Source organism: Pseudopipra pipra, chromosome 2 (assembly GCF_036250125.1).
Source record: "Pseudopipra pipra isolate bDixPip1 chromosome 2, bDixPip1.hap1, whole genome shotgun sequence".
NCBI classification, from domain to species: Eukaryota; Metazoa; Chordata; class Aves; order Passeriformes; family Pipridae; genus Pseudopipra; species Pseudopipra pipra.
Genome location: NC_087550.1, coordinates 115,638,154 through 115,662,527, shown reverse-complemented (window position 1 = coordinate 115,662,527; position 24,374 = coordinate 115,638,154). Strand labels below are relative to the sequence as shown.

Sequence of the window (24,374 nt, the reverse complement as noted above, 5' to 3'; positions counted from 1 at the left end):
TTAGGTCACTGATGATGTGATTTAAGAGTTTATTTTAACCAATACAAGAGAAATTCAGAATAGGGAAACAGAACTGAGAGAACTTGCAGTGCTGACTGCAAGCCAGCTACTGACATCAGTTGCTGCTTTAATATCAGTTTCCAAAGGCACAAAACATTTGCTGGAGGACTTTTTCTTAAAAGTTTATGCCAAATTTTAAGACACCACCAACAAAACCCCACACCAACTCATGTTAACCATATGTTTAATTTCCTAAAGAGCCATCTACTTTGCTGAGCATCCTTCAGCACATCACTGATCATATGAAAGACAACTGTGTACACATCATTTCTATAAATCAGGGTTCTGCTTTAAGAATGACAAAATGGTTTTAGGAACATAATATTTAGGATGCTTCTTTTTCTTTTTTTTTTTGGTTAATGTAACTTTAGGAATTAAATTTCACCAAATCGCTGAACCCAAGCCATTCTATGATTCTATAATTCTATATTAATATGATGTGAATTCTCACATGTTCACGGACATGGGGGCACAGAAATATTGGTAACTGAGGCCTTTAGCTCAAAAAAAGCAAGAGATATTTTACAGCCTGATGGCATCACATGATCTTTTGCAAAATGAAGAAGAGAAACTCTCTACAGAAGTTTCAATTTTAAAAGCAGGGAGTTTAAATGTCATTGCCACTACCTGTGGCACACATTTCCTCTGTCAACACATCAGAATTTTAAAGGAATAAACTGCTTCACAAGTCAAGGATTGTAGCTGGAACTATAAAATTTATTCCCTCCCTGAAGTATCATTTCTGCTTTCTGAATTTGCTCACCAGCATCCATACAATCATATGACATTAAATCCATACAATTACACAACATTGCCTTCCCAGGGGCAGGAATTTGCCAGGAGGAAGCCAAGCACCCAATAACTGATGGCAGAGAAGGTAAAATTATTGTCACAAACATACACACTGCCTGGACAACACCATTCCTACGGGATCAAATATTCTAAGTCTGAATGGAAAACCAAAACCAAAACTTGAATGTAAGACTAATTATGCTGTGGCCTGATGGAGGCAGTTTAAAAAAAAAAAAAAGAAAGGATGGGGTTAGATAAATCATAACTAATTAGGCCAACAGTGAGAGCTCATTCTTTCATAATCTCCTGGTTTGACAGACCAAGTTGATTCATTCCTTAACCCTGCAGGATTCTAATAAGATTTATCTAAAAATGGAGCCATGTTTATTTAGGGATCTGTACTGTGAAGACACCCAGGAGTCAATGGCCATAAGTGGGCACGTCCTTCTCTTTTTTTTTTTTCCCAAGAAACATAAAAGCAAAATATGTTCAAGCATCACATGCCAAATATCTGAACAATGTGGATGGGAGTTCATATCTTCATACTGAGCACCACTGTAGGATTTTCACAGAGGGATGTGAACAAAACCACCATGCAATTATTGAAAAAAAAAACCAAACAACTATTTTGAAGCCAAAAAGAAAGTACTATGAAAAAATGACTCTTTATGCTTGAAGGCAAAATTACTTTCCTTAAAAAAAGCTTAAAATTGCACTGATGGAAGCAGTTGTAAAAGATCATGGTTGACTAATAGCAACATTTGATATTATATTTTAAAAGAAATAAACTCTTATCCAATGTACAAAATATTTGCATATAAACTACCTTTTTTTACAGTGTTCTTTTACTGCAGAAGAATTATATAGAAAAATGGATGTAAGTCATTTGGTATATGTGTCACTTGATACTCAAATGTAGTTTATATCTTTCATATCTCTTAAGATACTGTGAAATACTTTTTATTATTTTTATTATAACTCATTACCTTTTTCTTTCATTGTAATGCAAAATTTAGGGGCTTTTTTACATCAAATTAAAGATAAGGATAAACAATGAGCCATAATAAATAAATAAATCGAAAAATTACAAAGAATCTTCATGCAGATTCTGTGACAACATTCAATAATAACCTTTTGATCACAGGCCTTTTACTGGAAAAGACTGTGATTAAGTCATTCAAAGTGCAGAAGAATTCAATATATAAAAAGAAATATAATTTAAGACTCTGCCCACTATTTTTTGCTGTTCGAAGACCATTCTGCAAACCCTAAACTCACAGAAGAATAATAGGGGGGAGCTCTGAAATGGACAGAAGAATGAATGAAGGATGGAAAAGGATTTAAGGGAGAGAAGGAAGTGATGGCAGAGATGTGAGATTTGCAGAATGGTGACAGTGAGGAAGAGGAAGATGCACCACTGGCTGTGAAGGGAAAATGATGTGGGACACAGGAATATTGTCCTCTTTGGGCCTGAGGCTTTGTCCTGCTGGAACTTTCTAAATGAGATGTCCCTTAAAGCTGGCATGACTAGACATGGACAAAAAGATAAAGGGAAAGGGAAAAGGAAAGGAAAAAGCACAGTACTATAAGAGCTGGCTTTCCTGAAGTGGAAATAGTCCCGTGTGCTGCTCATACGCAGTAAATTAATTTCCATCCCACTATTGCTTTACAATGTTCTCTTGATTTAAGTTTATTTAATCTTTGTTAGCAAGACACAGGCCCAACTTTTGATGACATTGCAAATATAAAACGAAGTAGCAACAGATCATGAATTCCCTTCCTCCCCCAGAAGCCAACATTAAACCCAGCAAACACACTGCAAACAGCTCCCAGCCCACAAGTGGAACATTCCCAGCAGCATCTGTATTTTAAAATGTTACTCTGAAAAACTGTTAGGTTTAATGGCATGAAAATCCAGGTAAATGTATACACTCTATACATTTAATGCCCCTGAAGGTAAATATTCAAGAAAAACCAAGACTGTGCACCTGTATCCATGCTGCATTTGAAATCAATTCGATTCTGGATAAATCAGTAAACGTCACTAGTGAGTTCTGGGCATGGTTAGCATTTAGTCATTACGTCTGTACCATAAGGATTAAAGGAAAAAAAGAAATAACCCATGAGAACACTGTCCTAACACTATTTGTATTAAGACACAGTTTTGTGTAGCTGACTTTGAGATTTAGAACCACTTCATAATTTTAAGAAAACATCGGACATGAAAATTTTTAAAGATTTTTTTTTCTTTTTTTTTCTTTTTTTGCTTTAAGACTGGTGCGTTCCGACAAGAATTTCTGAGGTAAATTTAATTACTGTGTTCTGGCCTCCTCAGGGCAGGAGGGACATGGAGCTCTTGGAGCAGGTCCAGAGGAAGATGCGAAGATGCTGAAGGGATGGAGCATCTCTCTGACCAGGTAAAGGTTGAGGGAGCTGGGGCTGTTCAGCCTCCAGAGCAGACACTGAGAGGGGACCTCCCCCAGGTCTGTAGGGTCTGCAGGGAGGGGGCAGAGGATGGACCAGGCTCTGCTCGGGGGGCCCAGCAATGGGACAAGAGGAACGGGCAGGAACTGATGCCCAGAAAGTTCCACTGGACATGAGGAAGAACTTCTTTGCTGAGCAGTGACCCAGCCCTGAGCAGAAACCAGAGAGGGTGTGGAGTCTCCCTCACTGGGGATATTCCAGAACTGTCTGGACACAATCCTGTGCCATGTGTTCTGGGATGGCCCTGTTGGAGCAGGGAGGTGGGACTGGATGACCCCACTGTGGTTCCTTCTAACCTCACCCATCCTGTGATTCTGTGATGCTATGATTCTGCCCACTTGTTTCTCTGCCCATCTGACTGATGTCACCACAGCCTCTAAATGCCATCACACCCCCACCTGCAGCCTCTCAGCACTCCACTGATGTGTTCTGGGTGATGCTCTGAGTGTGCCCTGCAAACCTGTTCCACCCAAAGGCTCCACCCGAGCTGCTGTGGGTCGAGCCACGACTTGCACCCTCAGGTGGCCTCTGCCACTCCCTGACACAAGGCTTTGGGGCAGTGCCAAGCCCAGGATGGGCAAGGTAGAAGGGCCAGGAAGAAGACACACAGCCTTTTTGTAGCCAGAGGTGGAAGAGAAAGCAATGAACATCAGAGATCTGAGCATGTTCCACCTGCCCTGTCAAATTAGGAGGAGGAGTAACTGGCTAAACCTGGTAGACGAGTAATGAGTAATTCCAAGATGAGCAATCCTGAAATTCTGTCTCTCCAGTGTCCTATGCTTGCTAGTACATATTTTTCTTAAAAGATTATTGGGCCATCTTGTGTTCCAGAAGAGTATTCATTCTCATTTCGTGTGAAGAAAAGTCTAAATCGGAAATCATGTTTTAAGTTCTCTTTCAAGAAAACAAGCTTCCAAATTACCAGTAAGAATAATTTTCAGTATATTTCCTCCCAGCTAAGAACCTTTCAAGATTACCATTTATTACATTCTAGCACAGTAAGGAGTTTGCAGTATTGTGCCAAATATATAAACTGAAATTTGTACTTTCTTCATGATGGTTATTTTAAATGGATTATTTGTCCAGCTTCTATCAATCACTGCAACATCACTCTCTCAGCTGGAGGAGGAGAGAAGAGCAGACAGTACTTTGAAGTTTTGTTTCAGAGTGTTCAGAGACAGAGGAGCTGCAGTCCTTGATCCAAAATATCTCCGTGACACAGAGTCTCCTGACCACAGTTGGCCAAACCTGGACACAGAGTTCATTGCAATCTGAGAGCCATGTAAAACCTCTGAATAAAGTAATAATTTAACACAAGAGTCACTAGTATTGAGAAAGGAGAACATGTTAAGATATCTATGGTTTGTATATTACTCATCTGTTCATTAAAGGGAGAAAATAAGCAGCAGTGATTCACAACCTTGAGAATCCTATCCATTATGAGCCTTTCTAGGAAATGTGAAGATGTGAAGGTATTTGAAAGGCTAAATCATCACAACTTTGTGAAATTGGTTATTTTTCAGGAAAGCCTCAAGATTCTGCATCCGCTATAAAAATTTCAACAGAAGGAAAACTTCTGAAAATAAACCTCACCCATGCATCCTTTTGGGCAACATAAAACTGAGAGAGGCAACTATTTAAAAAAAAAAAAAAAGAAAAAGAATAAAGAGCAATAAATATGACACTGTTGATACAGATGGAAAAGATACAGCAGAGCCCGTGTGGAGAAAAATCTGTTTCACTTTTCTGCTAGAAATACTGCTGTGCAACCAGCCTTGAAGGAAAGAAAAAGGGCTGTAAATACTCTCTCTTCTTGCATCCACTCAGAAAAAATATTGAAAAAAAAAAAAAAAAAGAAAAAAAGAGAGGAGTCCTTACCTCTCTCCTCATTTTTTTTTAACTGAGAGAATTGCCAAGATTTGCATACAAAACCACTTGAGTATTTGTACTCCAGCACATCTGGCAATTACCTTACAAGAGAAAGCACCCGTTGGAGCCAATTGCCACAGGCTTTGGAATGTACGGAAGGAAAAAGGGGGGGTATTCCAGCTTTTCTACCAGCTACCTTGAACATACTTCATGTTTAATTTCCCTGCCTTGCCACAGGCGGTGTGTTGTTGTGACAGCTGATCTGCTGTAAAGGAAAAAAACCAACAAAGGATCGCGCTCCGGCGCTTTTCCAGCGTGGATTTATCGGAGCTCGTGCGTCTCGCGGCTGCCGCCGCCCGTCGGGGTAATGACACATGATGAGTGATTAAAGATGCCAGTCCCTAAATCAAAGCTGTGCCAACGGTCTGAGGAGGCAGGGAACAGCACTTCTCAGAACCTGCTCGTTCCTCATCCCGGGAGAAGCTCATTAGGAAAAGAAAACGAGCCGTTCTGCTGACAAGAGGAAGCGCTCGCGACTCGGGAGGTTTTTTGGGGATTCCGGGACTCAGAGTAGCTTTTACAGCATCTTTTAGACTGTGCATGCAATGAAAATAACTAGAATCACAGAATCACCAGGGTTGGAAGGGACCTTAAAGATCCCCTGCCCCGGTCAGGGGCACAAAACAGATAAAGGAGCGTTTAAGTCACTACTGACTTGGAGTTTAAACTGAGTTGAGCAGTTTGTTCACATCCTCATATTTAACACAGTTTTTGCCGTTGTTTGCCAAGAAACAGGTGGTGAAAGAGGAAACTGCCTGTCATGAGGGTAAGGGTAAAATTAGGCAAGGGCAGATCACCAGATCTTCAGGAAGGACTCTTTGGGACTCAACGGCAGCTTCAATTCACAGGCAATATTTTTTGTTTTCTATCCCTTTACCCCACTCTTTCATTCGGAGTACATTTGCAATCTCCATCCAGACAGACATTCTTACCAACTCTGGCCAGATTTGTCCACTAGACAAAAATGTACTCTACCTGAGATAACTGCAAAGTAAGTATGAAGAATCAAATAAATGAAAAAACCTTTTTTAAAACAAAGATGGTGGAATATCAGGAGAAGAAAACACTAAATCAGACTGAACAATCAGACCAGGGGACTTCGTTTTGATTGCCACAGAAAACAGTATTTACAGACCACCTACTGCAGAAAAAATACAGATTAGGAAATACCAGAATAACTGGGCTCTGGTGAATTTGACATTGCATTACTGCTGTCCTTTCTATAAGTGCTTTTTAGAGGTATTAAAGAAAGTGATTTTTAGCCTCCTTTGCCACATATCGTGGACAATCTATCTTTGCAAATGTAGAACAGGCAATGCTACCCTTACTAACATCTTGAGGGACATATGCATTTTAAGGAGAAATTGAATTTTTTACACAAGGAAAAGTAGCAATTGGACAGATCTCAACATTCCCACATTCTCAACAAGGAATTATTTTCCTAAAGACTAAAAGGAGCATTTAGAAGCACCCTGGTGAGCAGAGCACAGGGAGTTCTTCATCACAGCTTGCTGGCTTTGCTGCTGGTGTGGCAGCACAGCAAACTCATTTGACTGGTCACATGGAAAGGATGCCTTTATCCTGCTCGGATAAAGTTCCATGAAGGAAGCCAGGCATAGATTTCCATCCATTTCAGTAAACAAATGCTGCAGTGCTTCAGCCATATGGTGGAACAACTGTTCTCCACAAGCAGTGGAGAAAAACAGCTTCACGAGACTCAGAATCTCCATTCATAAGGATCTTTTAGGGTTATTTGTGTTTGTAACTACTGTTATATTTTATTTCTTTTGCAATAGTAGCTAGTTAGGGGATTGAGGTCTCTTTGTTCCGTGAGTTGTCTGGAGATGGTGGGAAACAAATCTTGCCTGGAAGAGCTCATGGACAACACAGATGAATGGCACTATAAAGGAGGCAGGGGCAGCAGAAGCACAAGGTAGTGCAGGAACAGGGCATTAGATTCACTTTAAACTGTGACCAGGCTCTCTTTCCCAACCAACCTCTTCTGTTATTCCACCAGTTCTTGTCATAGGTAACAATTTTAAAAGGTTTTTTTTTTTAAAAAATGTTTAAGTGGCGAAACTTGGCATTAAAAGAATTAGCTGGGATTAGCATGTTCCTGCTGGAAGGAGCTGTGGATCTGACTGACAGCTTTAGGTTTATGCATTAAACACACATAATGCCAATAGTTAAGAAGCATATTTGAGAGGAAAGTGAATGAAGCAGCTCTGTTTTGTTGGCAGACAGGATTTGCTGGAAAGGTTTTGATGATCAGATTAAAACTTGTCGGGCTCCACATTGTTGTGAAAACAAGTGATGGATTTCAGAAGGGGCAGAGCTGATGTGATTGCCTCCAACAGATTATTTACATAGGAACACACATACCTTAATGAAAGCCTGCTTTTCAGGAGGTATGTTTTTTTTCAGAATACCATTCTATCATGTTATATATAGCCACTAAAGTGGAATTAGGAAGTGTGACATTTATTCAGATGAAGGCAGGCAGGCAGTCCGTTTTAAGCAGAATCTCTTCCCTTGTGACTCCCAGGCAACCTTTAAATAATTTCAGTTCTTCCCTTCATGTTAAAGGCTCATTATCCTTTATAGAAATTCTTCAGAAGTCTTCTCATCCCAAGCACCAGGAGTCATTTCTCAAGACAGCACTAGATTTCTTATTCCAGATCTCTCATAACTTTCTAATACTGTATGTCTTATTGAACACACAATTCAAGAACTACTTATCCTTGATTCAGAAGAAGAGAGAAACGAGCTGATCGTCATGTTTATGTCCATTTCTCAAAAAGAAAGGGAGAAGAATAATAGCTGCTAAATGAATATTCTCTGCTTTCATGGCTGCTATTCTACTCCTGTGGTTCCTGATCCAGCATTGACACTGGCAGCTCACTCTCTTCACATTTCTGTTAGTATTCCTGAAGCTCTTTCATTTCCTCTCATCTTTTTCCTCTGCACTCCCTCCTCAAACAATCTCCTTTCAAATGTTGGATCAGCTTCTCTGACACGAAGGTGTCACACAACAAACACTGAGGCACTAAATAAATGCGTATCTGGAATTACTACCATTTCCTTCTTAGTACTAAGAGTCTTGTTGAACAAGCCAAGGTGGTTTACAGCTTGACATGGGTTTTCACTATAAAAAATCAATTGTAGAGGTAGTGAGTCATAGAAACACATTAGATCAATGTTCATCCTGTCCCGTCCTGAACTACCAAAACAAAGATTTGCCCACTCTCTTCTGACAACATCTTTTTTGTTTAGATCCAGGTGACACTGGAAGTTCTGGAAGAGTAAAGCATTGGCTCTTTGAAGAGATTTGTAACGGGAGCGATGAAAGGTAAAAATTTATGCAGCAATATTACTGACAGAGTAGGGAGAAACTTTTATCAGACTTGGAGGAGAAGAATCACCTGTGCACAAGAGGGTTTTTTTTTAAGTTCACAGTGATGCTATCCATGGTTAGCACCACATACATGAGGTATCTGTGGCACAAGGGACTGTGAAGAAGTGAAGGATTCGGCTGTAAAGGCACTGCTGCCATGTTTTTCCTTCTGAGAGTCAATCCAGTTCCATAATCAGTGACTAAATCCACCCAACTTTTTCATCAGGTGATTTCAGCTACTGCTCACAGACAACCCACACATAAACTGAAGGAAGGTGGGAAACCAATTTGTCACAAGGAAGACACAAGCTAATCTTTGTTTATGTTTTGGAAGGCTGTTTCTTACTTACAAACTTTGCACCCCTAAACAACTGCACAGGCCAGGCCTCACCTTCTGCCTCTGACTAAAGAAGGCATTTAGGGGGACCTTGTGGAGAAGGATCAACTAACTGAGAGCACTATGAGTTTCAGTGAAGGTAGTCCTAGGTTTTTATCTGTCAGGAGGACTAAGCTGAGGACCAGGGTCCAGGAACAGGCTTGTGGGGAGAGGGAAAAGGAACCACAGGGAAAAAGAAAACAATGAATGACAAGATACAGTGCCAGAGAGATTAAAGGCAGATCCAGGCCCTCATTTTGGAGTCAGTCCACATAAACAGGTGCAAGTATTACGTGCCACAACCACTCCACCGGGATCCCGCAACACCTGAGGGCCACCACGGCCCATTTTCTCACAGCATCTTGTCCTTAACGTGTGTTTGATAAAAGCTAAAGCTGTGCCTCTTCTCTGCACACACCAACACCACCAGCATTTTCTCAAACAGCCGTGGTGGGAGCTGTGCTGTGTCAGGGTGGGTGTGTGAGGGGGTACAGACGTGCTTTCCTCCTATCTCAGAGCTGGAGGGGTTTTTATTAGATTCAAACAGCAACTGACTCTCCAGGGAAGCTCCTGCTCTTATTTGATAAGGGATGCTCTTTTATCACACATGAAACTGCATGCAGTGATCAGACAGGCAGTGAGCAGAGCTGCCAACCAGAGCAATGCTGGGTTTCTGTAGCATATTACAGCACTGCATTGCTGCTACAATGGAGGTTTGGCCCAAAAAATGGCCAGTTATGGAAACCACAGAAGCTGGAACTTCTACCGATCCACAGAAAAAGTATGGATTTAATATGCTTGCTGGAGAGGTTGGGATATCGTGTTATTTTTCAGAAGACAAAGCCACTATGGTAAGTTAGCATAGAGAGGACATCTGAGGTACTGGGGCTTGCAAAACTAACGAAGTTGACACTCTTCCTTTGAAATAATTTAGATATTCATTCTCAACAACAAACAAAACCGCTAAACCTAAACATTAATGGACTCAAGTACACTCTCCAACAGAGAATAAACTGGATTTTTCTTCCTTTCTGAAAAAAACCCCATCTTTGTACTTTCAAGAGCAAATCTTTTTCAAGCTAATTGACATCCCAGAACTTCAAAGCACTTAGTCAATCTTCAGAAATCCTACAAACATGAAAGTTCATGGCTTGGTGACCTCCTCCAATACTGGTCTGATAGGTCATCCAGGAACATTAGGCATGCTGAGATGACAATAGTCTCTTTTTTTTCTCTAGTGAGAAATTACATTATCTTAAACAGCTTCTTTTTTTTTTTTGCACTGTATTTCCTCTATTTCCTAAGCAATGCTGATGTTTGAAGGGATCATAGCCAACATCCACTTGAAAACTGGATTGCTTTTGCCCCTTACGCCTGGAAAGCACAGATAGGTCGAGGTTGTGTAAGCACTCCAGATCCAACAGAATTAGATGCATTTTCTGAAAATTACCTGCCTAAGTCAAAATGACTGCTGTGGCTGTATCTATAAAATCTTACAGGATGTTGTAATATCTTGTAGTAAATATCTACCTATAGTAATTGTAGTTGTACATACGGTATGCATCTATGGTATATTTAGGATTGATCAAGGACTTTTTAATCTATATTTCCTTCAAATTATAAGATTTGAAACAGTTCCTGTGGATATTTCTCCTTTGTTATTGGTTTTTACTCTTGACCAACAATTTATTTTTTTTTACTTTCCCTTCATTATCCAGCTGCAGCTCACAGAAAATAAATATTTTTGAAATGAGATGTTAATCCTTTTCATCTCGAAGTCCCCTTCTCTTCCTCTACTAAAAAAAATTAACCATACTAACTTCCATGCAGCTGAAGACCAAAATAAAACAAAAACTAACAAAGCCAACCTCTGCCCTCCCTCCCCACCAAACTAAGGATGCAGCAGACAAGCCTTTTTCACTCAATGGCAATATCTGGATCACAGAGAAGTGTTTAATTCTTACTTTTAACAGTGAGGTACATGGACTTGCTGACGTCTGCTCCCACATCATTGCTGACCTTGCACAGGTAGTATCCACTGTCTTCTTCCAGCACATGTTTAATCAGCAAGGAGCCGTTTGTGAGAAGCTGGATACGACCATTCAGTGCAATCGGCTGGAACTGAGGAACCCCGGCACCTGAGGAAACCCGTGGGAACAGGTTAGTTAGGAAGGGAAACACCTTTTTTGTTTTTCTTAAAATAAGGCAGAAACTGCGGCTTCCTCTTCTTGGAGGCTCAATGCAACTAAAACACAAATGGTTTCTGACATCAGCAGAATAAACAGAGTGGTTCTTTGCCAAAACAGAAGTCATTAATTCAAAAGAAAGACTTTCGGAATGCAACAGTAGGAATAAATTGCCCACATTAAATGTAAAGGGGCAAAAGGAGCACAAAATGAGGAACCAGAAAGGGAGAGAGAGGAAATGAAGATTTTCAGACCGTTCATGGGTGAAAAGGCACATTTGTCGTACATTTAGAGGCTGATGAATTATTGACAATTAGAGCTGAGCAGGCACACAAGTCTGCATCCCTAATGCAGACACCAAATGAATTTCTTATAACTAAGAGGGATGTCTGTTGAAGCAATCATGGCAAACTCAAGGGACCTCTAGGACCTTGCTTGCAAAACCCTGGGTAACATGGAAAACCACATCAGCGACTGTGTTGCTTATTTTGTCCTACAGCTGATGGACTGATGACACAAAAATCTCTGTTCTGCCATGTTTGTAGCCAGACTGTTAAAAAAACCCCCAAAATCCCACAACCCCCCCCCCCCCCAAATAAAACAAAGAAAGTAACAAATGAAAAGCTCAGAGCACTAATCAGGAATGAGGCACCATGTCTGGTAGGAATGTAAGAATGGAAGGTCCATAAAAAGACAGGAAGCCAAAGATTTTTGTATCAACTTTGTATCAACTTTAAGAAAGAATTTGCTTTTCCTTGGAAATAAGATACTGGGTGATTTAGGCAATAGGAAACAGGATATTACTGTCCAGATGCCCACCACGAGTTCCGGTTCCTCCAGCACTGGGGACTCTCTAAGTGTACATTAAAATATGTTTCTTGTAACAAAGGGGTTTACAACCAATTCTGGCAGCAGGAGATGGGATTTTTCAGGGAAACCATAAGGTAGTTCACTTCAATGGAATTCTCTAATACCGCTTTCTGTACACACATCTGTCAGCATTAATTACTATAAGCAGTGGGCTGAGTCAGACCAGGAGGAAATATGATGAATAAAGATTACAGGGAATGATTTAGGATAACATACCAAGCTAGAACAACCTATGAATACAATGTCTAGAATATTAGGAAGACCAGACATGCATACTTAAAATCCCTTTATTCCTAGCAGAGTTTGCTTTGGGAACTTACAATTTCACAGAAAGTCTGGTGACCAATACTGTGAACTGAAAAATGTTGAAATGATAATGTTTTCATAAAAATTCTGTCGCCCTTGTTGATTTTTCAACTATTCTAGTCACATGCATATCTCACTTTTCCCTTTGCTAATTTTTTTTTCTTTAATAAGCCATTCTTCCTGTCATTCAGATGGAAGGCATATTTCTGCCTTACTAACTGTACATGCCTGTGATTGATTGCCCGAGTAGATGCCAGCACTCACTTCTCGTATTTCTTCCCATGAAAAATTCTAGGAACCATTTAATATTCACAGAAGGGAAAAGGCTGATAGTCCCAGGGACAGCTACTGGGAAAAACTGGGAAAAATTCTTCCTGGCAGTTTGCAAAAAGCTTCTTACACGTCACACACGTTACTGCTATTACAGCCAAGATCCTTCCTGAGCAGGGACAGCAGCTTGTCCCATACAACTGTGTGGGTGAATCCACAGTGAATCACAGACTTGCTGAGGTTGGAAGAGACCTCAGATGGCCACATGATCCAACTGATTTGATCAAAAAGTGTCACCTAATCCTGGCTGCCCAAGACCATGCCCAGATGGATTTTGAGTATCTCCAAGGATAAGACTCCACGTGTCTATCAAAACTTTCTTTGACTTAAAAGCTTCAGAGTTCTAATTGATAAATCTTAAAAACTTGATGGCAGAGTGTCACTCCAACTATCCCTTTCTCCTTCATTAAGGTTAAGGTCTATATTTATACTGAGTCTAGAGAGTAAGTCATATAAGGAGCTGCTGAGGGAGCTGAAGTTGTTTAGCCTGGAGAAGAGGAGGCTCAGGAGAGACCTTTTCAGTATCTACAACCACCTGAAAGGAGGTTGTAACCAGGTGGGGGGTCAGGCTCTGCTCTCAGGTAACAAGTGAGAACAAGAGAAAACGGACTGAAGCTGAGCCAGGGGAGGCTCAGGTTGGACATGAGGAGGAATTTCTTCATGGAAAGGGTGGTCAGGCCTTGGCAGGGGCTGCCCAGGGAGGTTTGGAGTGCCCATCCCTGGAGGTGTCCAAGGAAGGCCTGGCCATGGCACTCAGTGCTCTGGGCTGGGGGACAAGGTGGGGATGGGCACAGGGTGGACTCCATGATCTTGGAGTTTTTTTCCAACTTTAATGATTCTATGGTTCTATCATCCCAAGACGGGCTATTTATCTCTTCACAGTTAATTACAACTCGTCTGTTTTGTCTTGGCACCCTCCTTCAGCACACAAACACAACTAAACAGAATTACTTTTTCCTGACCTGTACTCATAATTAAAAACTCACATGTCACTGAGATTAATGGAATTTGAAACTCTGTACCTTTCTTACAATGAACCAGAATTCATCAATAAAAGCAAAAATAGTCTATTACGGGAAACTTCTCTTCCCTTGCCCCTTTTCAAATACAATTTGGACTTAGGTCCTAAGGAAACAAAAAATGACCATGGGGCATTACAGAAAGATTTCTTCTCAACAGCACCTCATTTTATTTTTCAAGGAGTTAACTCATTTGGATTGGGTAAAGAGTTTGTTTTTTTATTTTTTTTGCTAAAGCCTACCAGAAGACAACTGTCCAGAAGACACACTTTATCAGGCAGCATATTTTAATTAAAAAGCAGTCAATTTCCTGTGGTTACTGAGGGTCAAGTGGGGCCAGTTTTAATGCTCTGTTACATGAGAAGAAAATGTTAAAGCATTATGTAAAGCACATACTGAATTACTGCTTATGTTAATGCTACCTGACCTCTCTTCTTTGCTGAAAAGATATGATTGGCCATGTTATCATGAATTTTGAAAGGGGGGGGGGAATGAGCCAAATGCTGCTGGTGAACCTTGTTCTGAGGTTGCTTCAATTAAAGCTGTATATCTTTCCTCTCAGCCATCCATTTCATTTGCCTGCTGAGGCCATAGTTTACACAGGGGCACTGTCACAGCACTGGGACATCTCCAAGGCAGACCAATGACAGTGTCCATGACAGTGACCAGCACTTTGTGCTTGGGGAAATGATTTAAGGACAATATAAACACAAGGGATACGTCCCTTATTGCACCCAAACACTCTCTGACAACGTGAAGATTAAACCAGCAATTTATGGGTAAGTTTCTACTAAACCAGAATTAGTCTGTCCCCAGCAATCACCACAGAAATCCTACCTTTTGAGTACTTCCAGACAATGGTAGGGACAGGATAACCCTCTGCAGAGCAGTTGAGGATTACAGCTTTTCCATAGATCCCATCCTGGTCGCTGGGCTGAACCACAAACCTGGGGGGCACTGTGGGAGGAAGCAAAGGGAGCCATGAGAATTTGTGACACTTACTGGGTCACAGTGAGTGTGACCTCAAAATGGCACACCAGTCAAACAAACACAGAGGTATAAAATTTCACAGCAGAAACAAAAAAATAAATTTCATTTTTTGATGATTCAGTGAGTGACATAGTACAGCTGGTTTCACCAGATTATTTTCCTCCTGTGCACAGTCTCAATGTATTTCTTGCCAGGCACAACAAAAGCACTGGTCTTCATAGGATACAAAAAAAGGTTTATGAAATCTCTCCATAGGAGAGGTTAAAAATGGAGTAATAGATAAAACATGGTGTTGTGGCCAGATAATAAATGCTTTCTCATAAAGCAGAGGTTTATCAGATGTCTAAGAAAAACTGAATTTTTCCGTGTTTGCTTTTTAGAACCGTAACTAGTAAACTTTAGAAAAAAATAATTAGGTAGTGTAAATAACCTTAAAAAATAATGCTTCTAATAGCAATCAAATCACATTAAAATAAGGGTGTTTGATCCATAATTTCTAATAGGACTTCACTCTACAAACAGCCATAAAAAGGTTCAACACAATTTCCTTGCATTAAGTTGAAGAGGAGAATTCACACTTCAGTGCATCAATGTATACATATTATTAGATTTATTCCAAGGTAGCATAAAACCACTGCAATGAGTCTTCCACACATAGGCAAGTATTTACCTACTTATATATAAATAAGGTAAGAGCTGCTGATCTCAAGGAAAAGCTCTACGTGTTCCAAATGCACGTGCACAGTAAAGAAAACAGCTTGTGACAACGTTAGACCAACAGTTCACCACAAAGGGCTGATTCTAAATGTCAAAGTCTCAATAAAACCTATAAATTTGACAAGCTGGAAAGAAAAGCTGAAAGATGTGAAGAACGTGGAAAGCTCCACAAAAGTTCTTGAATATTAGAAGTGTTTAATGGTTGTATTAAAGTCAGTTAAGGCCACAACATTTGCTGAACTCCTGTTCTCTGGTTCAGAACATGAAGGAGTAAATGTCTGAGAAAGAAATAAATTATTTGTGTCCTTATCCCACGTGTTTTTGTCATTTCTTACAGTGCCACAGAGAAAATGCAGTGAGGTGACTGAACCTGTGACAGGTTTTTTTTCTTCTCAAATAACTTTGCTTTTTGAAATGCTCTTGATCACAGCGTCAGGTGTGATCCTAATAGTTCCTGTGAAATCCTAATAGTTCCTGGCTTTTCCTTGCCCACCACAGTATATGGAGTCTCATGGATTTACAGCTCTTCAAGTCCAGCCACTACTGACCTTGAAATCTGGGGGAGACAGAACAAAGGCCCCGCCTTGCTCTGACCCAAACACCCATCAGACCCCACCAGCTGCCTCTCCAGAAGTGCCAGAAATTAAGAAAGGAATGATGGGAGGAGGTTGTATCACAAGAAAATGCAAGGCAGCACGGAAAGGGAGCTCAGTACAGGGAGTATTTGCCCTGGGACCCGAAACAGGTCTTACTAGCCATGAATACAGGACTAATTACACATCAAAAACACTGCGCAGCAAAACCACAGCAGAAGCACCAGTGCTGTGATATAGGACCCTGAGGTTCTTTTCAGTATAAACACTCTCATAGTTTATGCAAATAACACCTCCCAGGATACCAAAGAGTCCCAAGTTTTCCTTAAGAAGAAACTGGAGCTGCCAGTGTTGGTGTGGACAGGACTGCTAAAAGTTGGAGGTACATAAACACTCTCTCTGCAGGTTCAGAGAACCCTCCTCACAACAGCTCCAGTCCTCCTCCCTGTGCCTCCACAATCCAGACTCCCCTCCGACTTTCTCTTTCCACATTCATAGATACAACTGCTTTTTAAAAGAGGAGAACAATCCTCTGGAGGGAAAATAATGCCTCCAACTGCATATTTTCCTCACTGAATCTTGTCGCTATAACACAAAGGTGTTTACTGCCCAACTGTACGAAAAAGCTCTATTGCTGTTTGGAACGTGGCTAGAAGAGATGGAAGGAACTAACAGAGATACCTTTCCACTAGAAGACATCTTTACTGCTGACAGCCCTTCTGGCTTTCCAAATGCCTGCCACACTAACAAACTGTTGCAGGTTGTGTTAATTCATGATAGGGAAGCATCAAACTTGAAATCCCAGTAAGAGCAGCTCTGGGCAATCACCCACCCTGTTCTAATTATCTGCTCAGAGAAGGCATTTGCTTCAGCAGCTCCTTTCTCACTGTTCTGTGTTCATTTTACCCCCCAAAACACATAATTGCTTATTTTCCAAAGCAGGTGAAAAGCACAGTTAGTTGCACAAATAGATTTGATTTTGTACGGCTCGGCCCGGCGGCATCGGCTTGTTTCACCTCGCTAACTGTAAGGAAATGTCTATTTACAACTTCTGAAAAATCAATTACGAGCTGCTTATGCATAAAGAGGGATAAAAACCCGACACAATACACAAACCCAGCTTGGCAGCACCAGTCTTACAGTCCTAGAGATGAGTGGTTACAAATGATGCAGTGGAGCGACTGATAATTACTGGCCTCCTCTACCACTGAAGGGTATAAAGAGTATAATGTCTTTTAAAATCTCTCTCACAACACAAAACTTCTGTAACTTGTTTTATTTCCCCTCTCTCTGAGAAACGTTTTCTTTATATGCTTCATTTGTTATGGATGTCACTGGCAAGAAGTGCTAATTTTTCAGGAAACAGCTTATTTTATTTTATGAGCAGGCACATGCAGAAAGTTCTGGAAAAGTTCAGCAAGACTGCTTAGTGTGGAATAAAGGCAATCGGTTTTTAAAATACTATTTGCATTAAAGTTATCTGCTAAAATACACTTTTTGTCTAATATAGAGAAAAATGGATGGATGCCAAGAGTAAATGTTCTTTGAGCATTTCTATGGAAATGCATCCTTTCACATCTTTAAGGAACTCACGTAGATATCCTTGGGCTGTTGTGCCTTTAATGCTGACAAGCTCTGAACAGGGCTTTTGATCATATTGATTTCACTGTGTTTTGGATATATGTATATATAAAACATTTCTCAGATGTTCTTGGTATTCTCGTTTTTAATCATTACTTTCAATACAGAATGACTCCAGAATGGTAACTGAAGAAATAAAATTTTGCTATATAGCTCTGGGACGAGGTGTATGATTAGAAATCATATTATTTTCTTGTTCTGCTTCACAAAGTGTGTTTCAGCATTACTCATCAAAAACTCAGCCCATACCCTGTAATAGAAACAGTTTCTATGTTCAGTAAAGCTTTGGGCTTCCTTTAGTACTACCTACAAAAATGCCAACTGCTGCTCTGATTTTGAAGACACAAACCCTTCCCACTTAGTCTTAAGAATGCCAATAGACATCAGAAAAGATGCTACAGTAAAATAACATTACTCATTCAGTGACCTTCCAATTGTTTCTGTATTGCTGTCTGGGTAAAGCCACAGGATTTTTCTTCTTATGTAAATGATTAAAAAGCAAACAGAGGAGACCTTCACATTTTTCTTCCTCTCTTCTGGTTTGCTTCTCAATTTTATTTCAAATTAATAACTTGTTCTGTGCTATGTGCTGCCACAGTTTGGAACACCATGCTGTTAGCCACTTAGTTTACATCTAAGTTTTGATATTTAGCTTTAGGTTATAAACCTACATTAACTTTTTCATTCTCTTTCAGGAGTTCATTAGCCCTTAAAGAATATATGCTTAGTAAGAATTTAATGAAGGTACTTTGTCTGATGTGCTTGAGTTAATGGGAAAAAGTAAACAATTAGTTCTCTTCCTCTCTCTTTAGTTGTAAAGGTGTGGGATTTCTCTGCCCCTTTAGAAGTGAAACACTGAAATAGCTCATGATTATGACTGAACAGTTCTACTTTTATTATCAACTTTGTCTCAGCAGCACAGTTCCTTGAACCTGTAAAGGAGGGCATTTAAAATTGCTTTTACAGTGAATTTATGCCAGGTTCTCTCATTTAAGGCAGCCCACGGATCTGTGATGAGAAATGAGCTGTTGAATTGTTTAGGGTAAGAGCAATAAGTTGACAGATGCAAACTATTTAATGGCTGAACTCAAAGGACCTAAAAAAGGTATTTTCAGTCAATATTATGATTAGCAGTCTCAGGCTCTCGCTATGGGAAAACAAAGGATGAGAGCAATCAGAATAGGATATGAAAGATAGTGTGCATGTCACAGTGCCATTTTAAAGGAAGGAAAATGCTTTTAGTATCTCCCTGTGCGAAATAATCCTGATAAGATGATAAAATATGAGTTGGTACCCTAAGAAGACACTGCTTGCCAATGTCAGTGCTGCCCTCAATGACTGACTTTACAAGCTGCTAACAAAAATCGATTTATGTGTGCATGCTAAAATTCACAGTCATGGAATCATAGAATGGTTTGGGTTGGGACCTTAAAAATCATCTGGTTCCAACCCCCTGCTGTGGGCAGGGACACCTTCCACTATAGCAGGCTGCTCCAAGCCCCATCCAACCTGACCTTGGACACTTCCAGGGATGGGGCAGCCACAGCTTCTCTGGGAAACCTATTCCAGTGCCTGACCACCCTTACAGGGAAGAATTTCTTCCTCTCCTGCTGCCCTGCTGTGGGATGAGCCCAGGATACATTTGGGAAACATGGGCAGTTCATGTCCATCCTCTCCCCCATCAGCACCCCCATGTCCTTCTCCCAGGGCTGCTCTCAGTCTGTTCATCCCCCAGCCTGGGTTGGTACCAGGGGTCTCCCTGACCCAGGTGCAGCACCAGCACTTGGCCTTGTTAAACCTCACAAGATTCCCATGATCCCACATCAATTCCATGATTTAAGTTTGCTCTGTGTAAATCCAAAATTCCTTTTTGCCCGTGCTTTATTCCAAGGACCGGATGACAAACTCCCACAGTCCTTCCTGGACTTCAAATCCACGTGAGCTCTTCTGGCTCCCAGGTACAGTGATTAGTATGTCACTCTGGGGAACAATTCTGAAGGCTCCTAACACAGCTCCTCTGGTGGGCTGCTGGAGTGAGTTAAGAAATAATCTATGACACTGGCCCAGAATACGATGTTTCATTTCTACACGGAATATTTGTACTTCACATTTAGATCATACTGTCAAAATGATGGAAGAAATTTAATCAGCCAAAGCAACCACTGATGTATTAATGAATGAGATCATTAAACACTGTACTTTAGCAAAGATGAACAGTTATTAAATTTGGTCATTGGACCTAAGGGGTCGATTTAGCTGGTTTAGTGAAACCATTTGCTCTGCAGTTCAAGAAAAAAGATGTACTTTTGCAAAATGAGACCGTGCCCAGTGGTTTGTGTTGATCAGGTTTGTCCAGTGAGAACATTAAATAGGAAGTGAATCTTTTAAGAGGGCATTTTTGAAGCCTCAGTGTAAACATCAGCAAAGGAAATAAATGAGATTTGACACCAGCTGCGACCATAAATCTTCCCTCCCTGCTTGTCTGTCACAAACCGCATTTGCTGCATCGCACCAGCACCACCAGCAAACATCAGAAAGCAGATGGATACTCACTCCCTATCAGGAATATCCAAGGCTCAGGGACCCCTCATTGGGTGCCTAACTAGCTAATGATATTCGACACTCCTGGCAAGCACAAAATGAAAACACATTTACACTAAATGCACTGAGTGCATTATGGGGGGTTATTAGGTATTTAAAGACCTTATCTCAATTTTAACTTATGATGTGTTCACTAACAGGAGTTATAAAATCATGATTTATGCATCCAGTACTATCTTTGAATTCTCTTTTATGGTAGTATCAGAAAAATTTTGAACTCTTAATACATTGAAGAGCTTTTTCTTTTTGGTTACCAATTAAAGCCCTTTTTATTTCATAATTACTTCGTTCCCATTTTAGGAAACCCTACAGAAATGAATAACACATGATAAAGTGTATATAGATTTTTAATCACTCTTTAGAAGACAGCCCTAATGAGTAAAGCCTTAATTAATTCCTCATGATGATATAAGTAGTTGACAGAGAAGATATTTTCCTAATTTCTGTGTGTGGCTCTCATGACAGGATCCTATTCTTTTCCTTTTCCTAATAGCATGCCTAGCAAACCAAGAGTGTGCCAAGGAATAAAATTAAAATAATAGTAATTTATGAGGTTTTGAGAAACCCTTCTAGCTTGCAATTTTTTAATGCATTCCCAGAGGAACTGCAGGCCAGGATCTGGCAAAGCCCACGATTTTGAGGAGGAAAGCCCCATTTTCACTCACCTCAACTTCCTACCTGCAGTCCCTAGATGCAGTGAACAGTGGGAATTTTCCTCGTGGCTAATTAATAAACTTCTAAAAGATATTCCATAACCATTAGGACTAACCAAGCCTGATTTTCTGTGGATTTGTACCTCGTGTTTGAGCAGAGATTCCAGCTGGAGCATTTCTTGTGTTTGCAGATGGGTTTGCCTGTGTGGGTTCTCTGGTATCCAGTGTTACACTCAGCAGAGGTGTTCCTTATCAATCACCTCTTTTCATTAAGTTTGTAGGCTTTTAGCTACACTGGAGGTGTTTTCCCCTCTTCTGATTTATCTAAAATTGGCCAATAATTTTTGGAGAGAAGTGCTGACAGGTCTCTGTCCAGAGCATTTGACTTTGCCTTATTTCACCAAGAAACCCATGGAGGAGAGAACTTCTTACCCAGATGCTCAAAAGCTTCATCATCTCACTTCCTCTCAGTTGGTGCCTTCCATCCCCTATGGGATGTTGTGGAAGCTGGTTATCATCTTCCTCTGATATTTAAGGCAGGGAAAATCCAGCTTTGCTGGATTTTAAGGGCTCCTTATACCACTTGATTGCTTATATAAAGCACAAAATAATTGGAACAGCAGCAAAGATTTAACATAAGGTGCCCACAGATTTTAAGAAACCAGTGCTTGTTTTTCTTTTGCCATTTAATGCTCTTTGCAAAATGGCAATGCAGCTTAGATATCAAAAATAATATCTGTAGGAAGAATATAGGAAATCTATTTAACAGACTTAAAACTTAATGGGAATTTAAGAATGATAAAAAATAGCAGATACATGTGATCTGACACAGAAAATATTGAGGAAAAAATCTGGAGCTGTAAAGCTGAAGAATTTCTGGGGCTGTATGTATTCTGCAGATGTTTGTATATTCACTAGTAATTCTAATGTAGCAATGAGCAGTTGGCCCGTGTTTCTTCATTCATTTTAGGAATGGACCGGATTTAGATTCTACATCTAATTCTACCCAGGTACTATAAAATGATATGGATTCCCATTTATTTTGGAGACATGAGAGCCTGCATTGTTTTAAAGTCTACTTTTGAAATGAATACAAGGACAGGATAGATAAGAAAAAGGAACTGTGTGGGTGACAGTCATATTTCACTTTCCCACTCACTGTCTACTCTCATATCAAAATGCACAATCTGCACATAATTAAGATATTTCCAGAACACATCTCCAGGCTTTTAGGATAGCCAACATTTAAGTTTAAAGCACACAATGTGGATTAGAAAAAAGAGGACTTAAAGCACCACTTCTCCCTATATTCAGAGATAAACCCCTTAGTTAATTTAGAAAAATACTGTGTTTCAGTTACATGGCACCTACGAACAAAAGGATGAGGAGAGATCAGAAAGCTTGGAGAATAAACAGGTAGCAGGAGAAAAAAATCCAAGTCTTAATTTAAATGTGTATAGGTCAGGTTGGATGCAGAGGAGGAGTGATCACAGTGGCTGTTTGTCTTCTGGCCTGTGTGGAATGAGACAGCTGAAGCAGTTCAGTACCAGGGAAAAAGGCCAGTGTAGGGTTTTGGCAGGGAATTCAGGTCAAACACGATATTACATTCTCCACTTTTCCTCTGAGTGAGAGCTGTTGTCTCAGATGCATATGCAAAACTGATTAAAACATTACCATTTAAACTGACAGCAAGAGAGAGAAGGGAGAGGAGAGGCTTAAAGGAGGCTGGGGCAGAGCATGAGCTGGGCAGAAAGTTAAGCACAAGGGGAAAATGACAAAAAGTTGGAGGAGTAGGACTCCAGAGGGTAAAAGAGGGTGAAAAGCCCCTTCTGTCATGCCTATGGGTTTATGAGGACACCCTTCAGGCACACACATCAACAGCTGTCCTCACACCACCAGGGCAGAGCCCTGGTCAGGAGGTGAAATTAGAGCAGAAGGAAAATGAGGAGGAAGTGGAGGTGAAAATGGAGGTGTTGGTGTCAGGGGCGTGTCAAGGGCGCCAGAGAAGGCTCCCCAAAACTCCTCTCCTTGACAAGAAGGGAAATCTAATTAATGCCCAACAAGGCAGCAAGAGGCAGACGTGTCCAGGGAACAGAGGTCAGGGCAGGCAGGGGCTCCCCAGGGGAGGAATTACCCGCTGGCAGCAGGAGACAGGGAAAGTGCAGCTCAGGAAAGGCCGGGAGAAGTGAGGGCAGGGCAGGACCTGTCCCCATCAGTGGGACACGGAGCAGAAATCCCCACACATGGACTCACTTGACCCAATTCCTAAAGCCTCCAGTGTCTCAGACTGAAGGGGACAGACAGTGGTGGCAGAGAGAGATTTTCAGTGGTAAAACCACATCTTCCCACCATCCCAGAATTATCTGTAGGAACCCACACAGAGCTGCTGCAGTGATTCGTTCTCTTATAGGATCAAATGCTAACAGAACAGTTTAGGAAAGGAATAATTAACTTCATGTAGTTAATTAAACTACTTCATTTAAGAATTAATAAATAAATGAGGTAAGTAATAGACATCTGTACTGAATAATATTAAATAGGATTAAAATCAAGGAAATTAAAAAAGTAAAGTAATATTTATACCAAAACTAGTGGAGAAGTAATGGACTTTTGTGCCACTGCGTTTTGGTAATACTAGCATAAAAAAAGTAAACGTGCATTCTATAAGTGGAAAACTAGGGAATAATCCACTAAGGATAGTCTTAAGACAGTGGGAATATTTGACTTAAAAGGAAGACCTGTTCAGAAGACTTTGCTTCAAGTGAGTTTTTGAGGTGAAAAAAAAAACAAAAACAAAAACAAACCTGGAAAAGACTGCAAAAGCCCCTTTAAAATTTTAAGATTTATTTTGGTAAATCTCCAGAAGGGAATATAAAATGTAGTGATCTGCAGCAGGCCGAAATAACCAGGGTTACCTGAAGGATTATTCCATGTGCCCTCTTTCTCTGAGGAGCCCAGTGGCTTGGTACCAAGGAAGAGATGGTGGAGAGGGAGGAGTAAGACATTCTCATTTTTTAAAAGCAAAAATTTTAAATACTTCAAAAAACTTCTAGAAAAGGAAAGGAAGTAATTTGCTTTTGTTGAACCTTTGCACAGTAAGTTTGAAAATATATCACAAGGGATAATCTCTGGGTAGTTTGGCTAAGGTGTGACTTGAAAGGTCTGCTACACATAAAATGTTTGCTTACTTGAACATCCAGTCACATCCACCTCAAGGCAAAATGTTGTGAAGACACCAGAGTGAATGAATGGAGATAATTGCATAATAAACACAAATAAGGAAAAGAACAACCTGGTAACAGGGGAGAGTCTTTTCCCCACAAAGTCAACATCAATGCTTTGCTTTTTAACTGATGTAATACTACAGGAGAGAGTGATCTAAATAAAAAATGGGTATAACCAGACGAAAACAACAGCAGAGAATAATTTGATA

General features: G+C 40.4%; 1 protein-coding gene across 3 annotated transcripts in view; it reads right to left on the bottom strand.

Moving 5' to 3' along the window:
- The window catches only part of DSCAM (DS cell adhesion molecule), a 443,293-nt gene that overhangs the window by 127,951 nt on the left and 290,968 nt on the right, over positions 1–24,374 (bottom strand). For 2 of the 3 annotated variants that reach the window (XM_064647059.1, XM_064647060.1), the window contains exons 10-11: positions 14,584–14,703; positions 11,000–11,173 (exon numbers count right to left, since the gene is read on the bottom strand). In XM_064647059.1, the coding sequence (XP_064503129.1) occupies positions 11,000–11,173; positions 14,584–14,703 (294 nt within the window). The remainder of the gene's footprint in view (positions 1–10,999; positions 11,174–14,583; positions 14,704–24,374) is intronic. The other variant, XM_064647061.1, reaches the window with a different exon arrangement.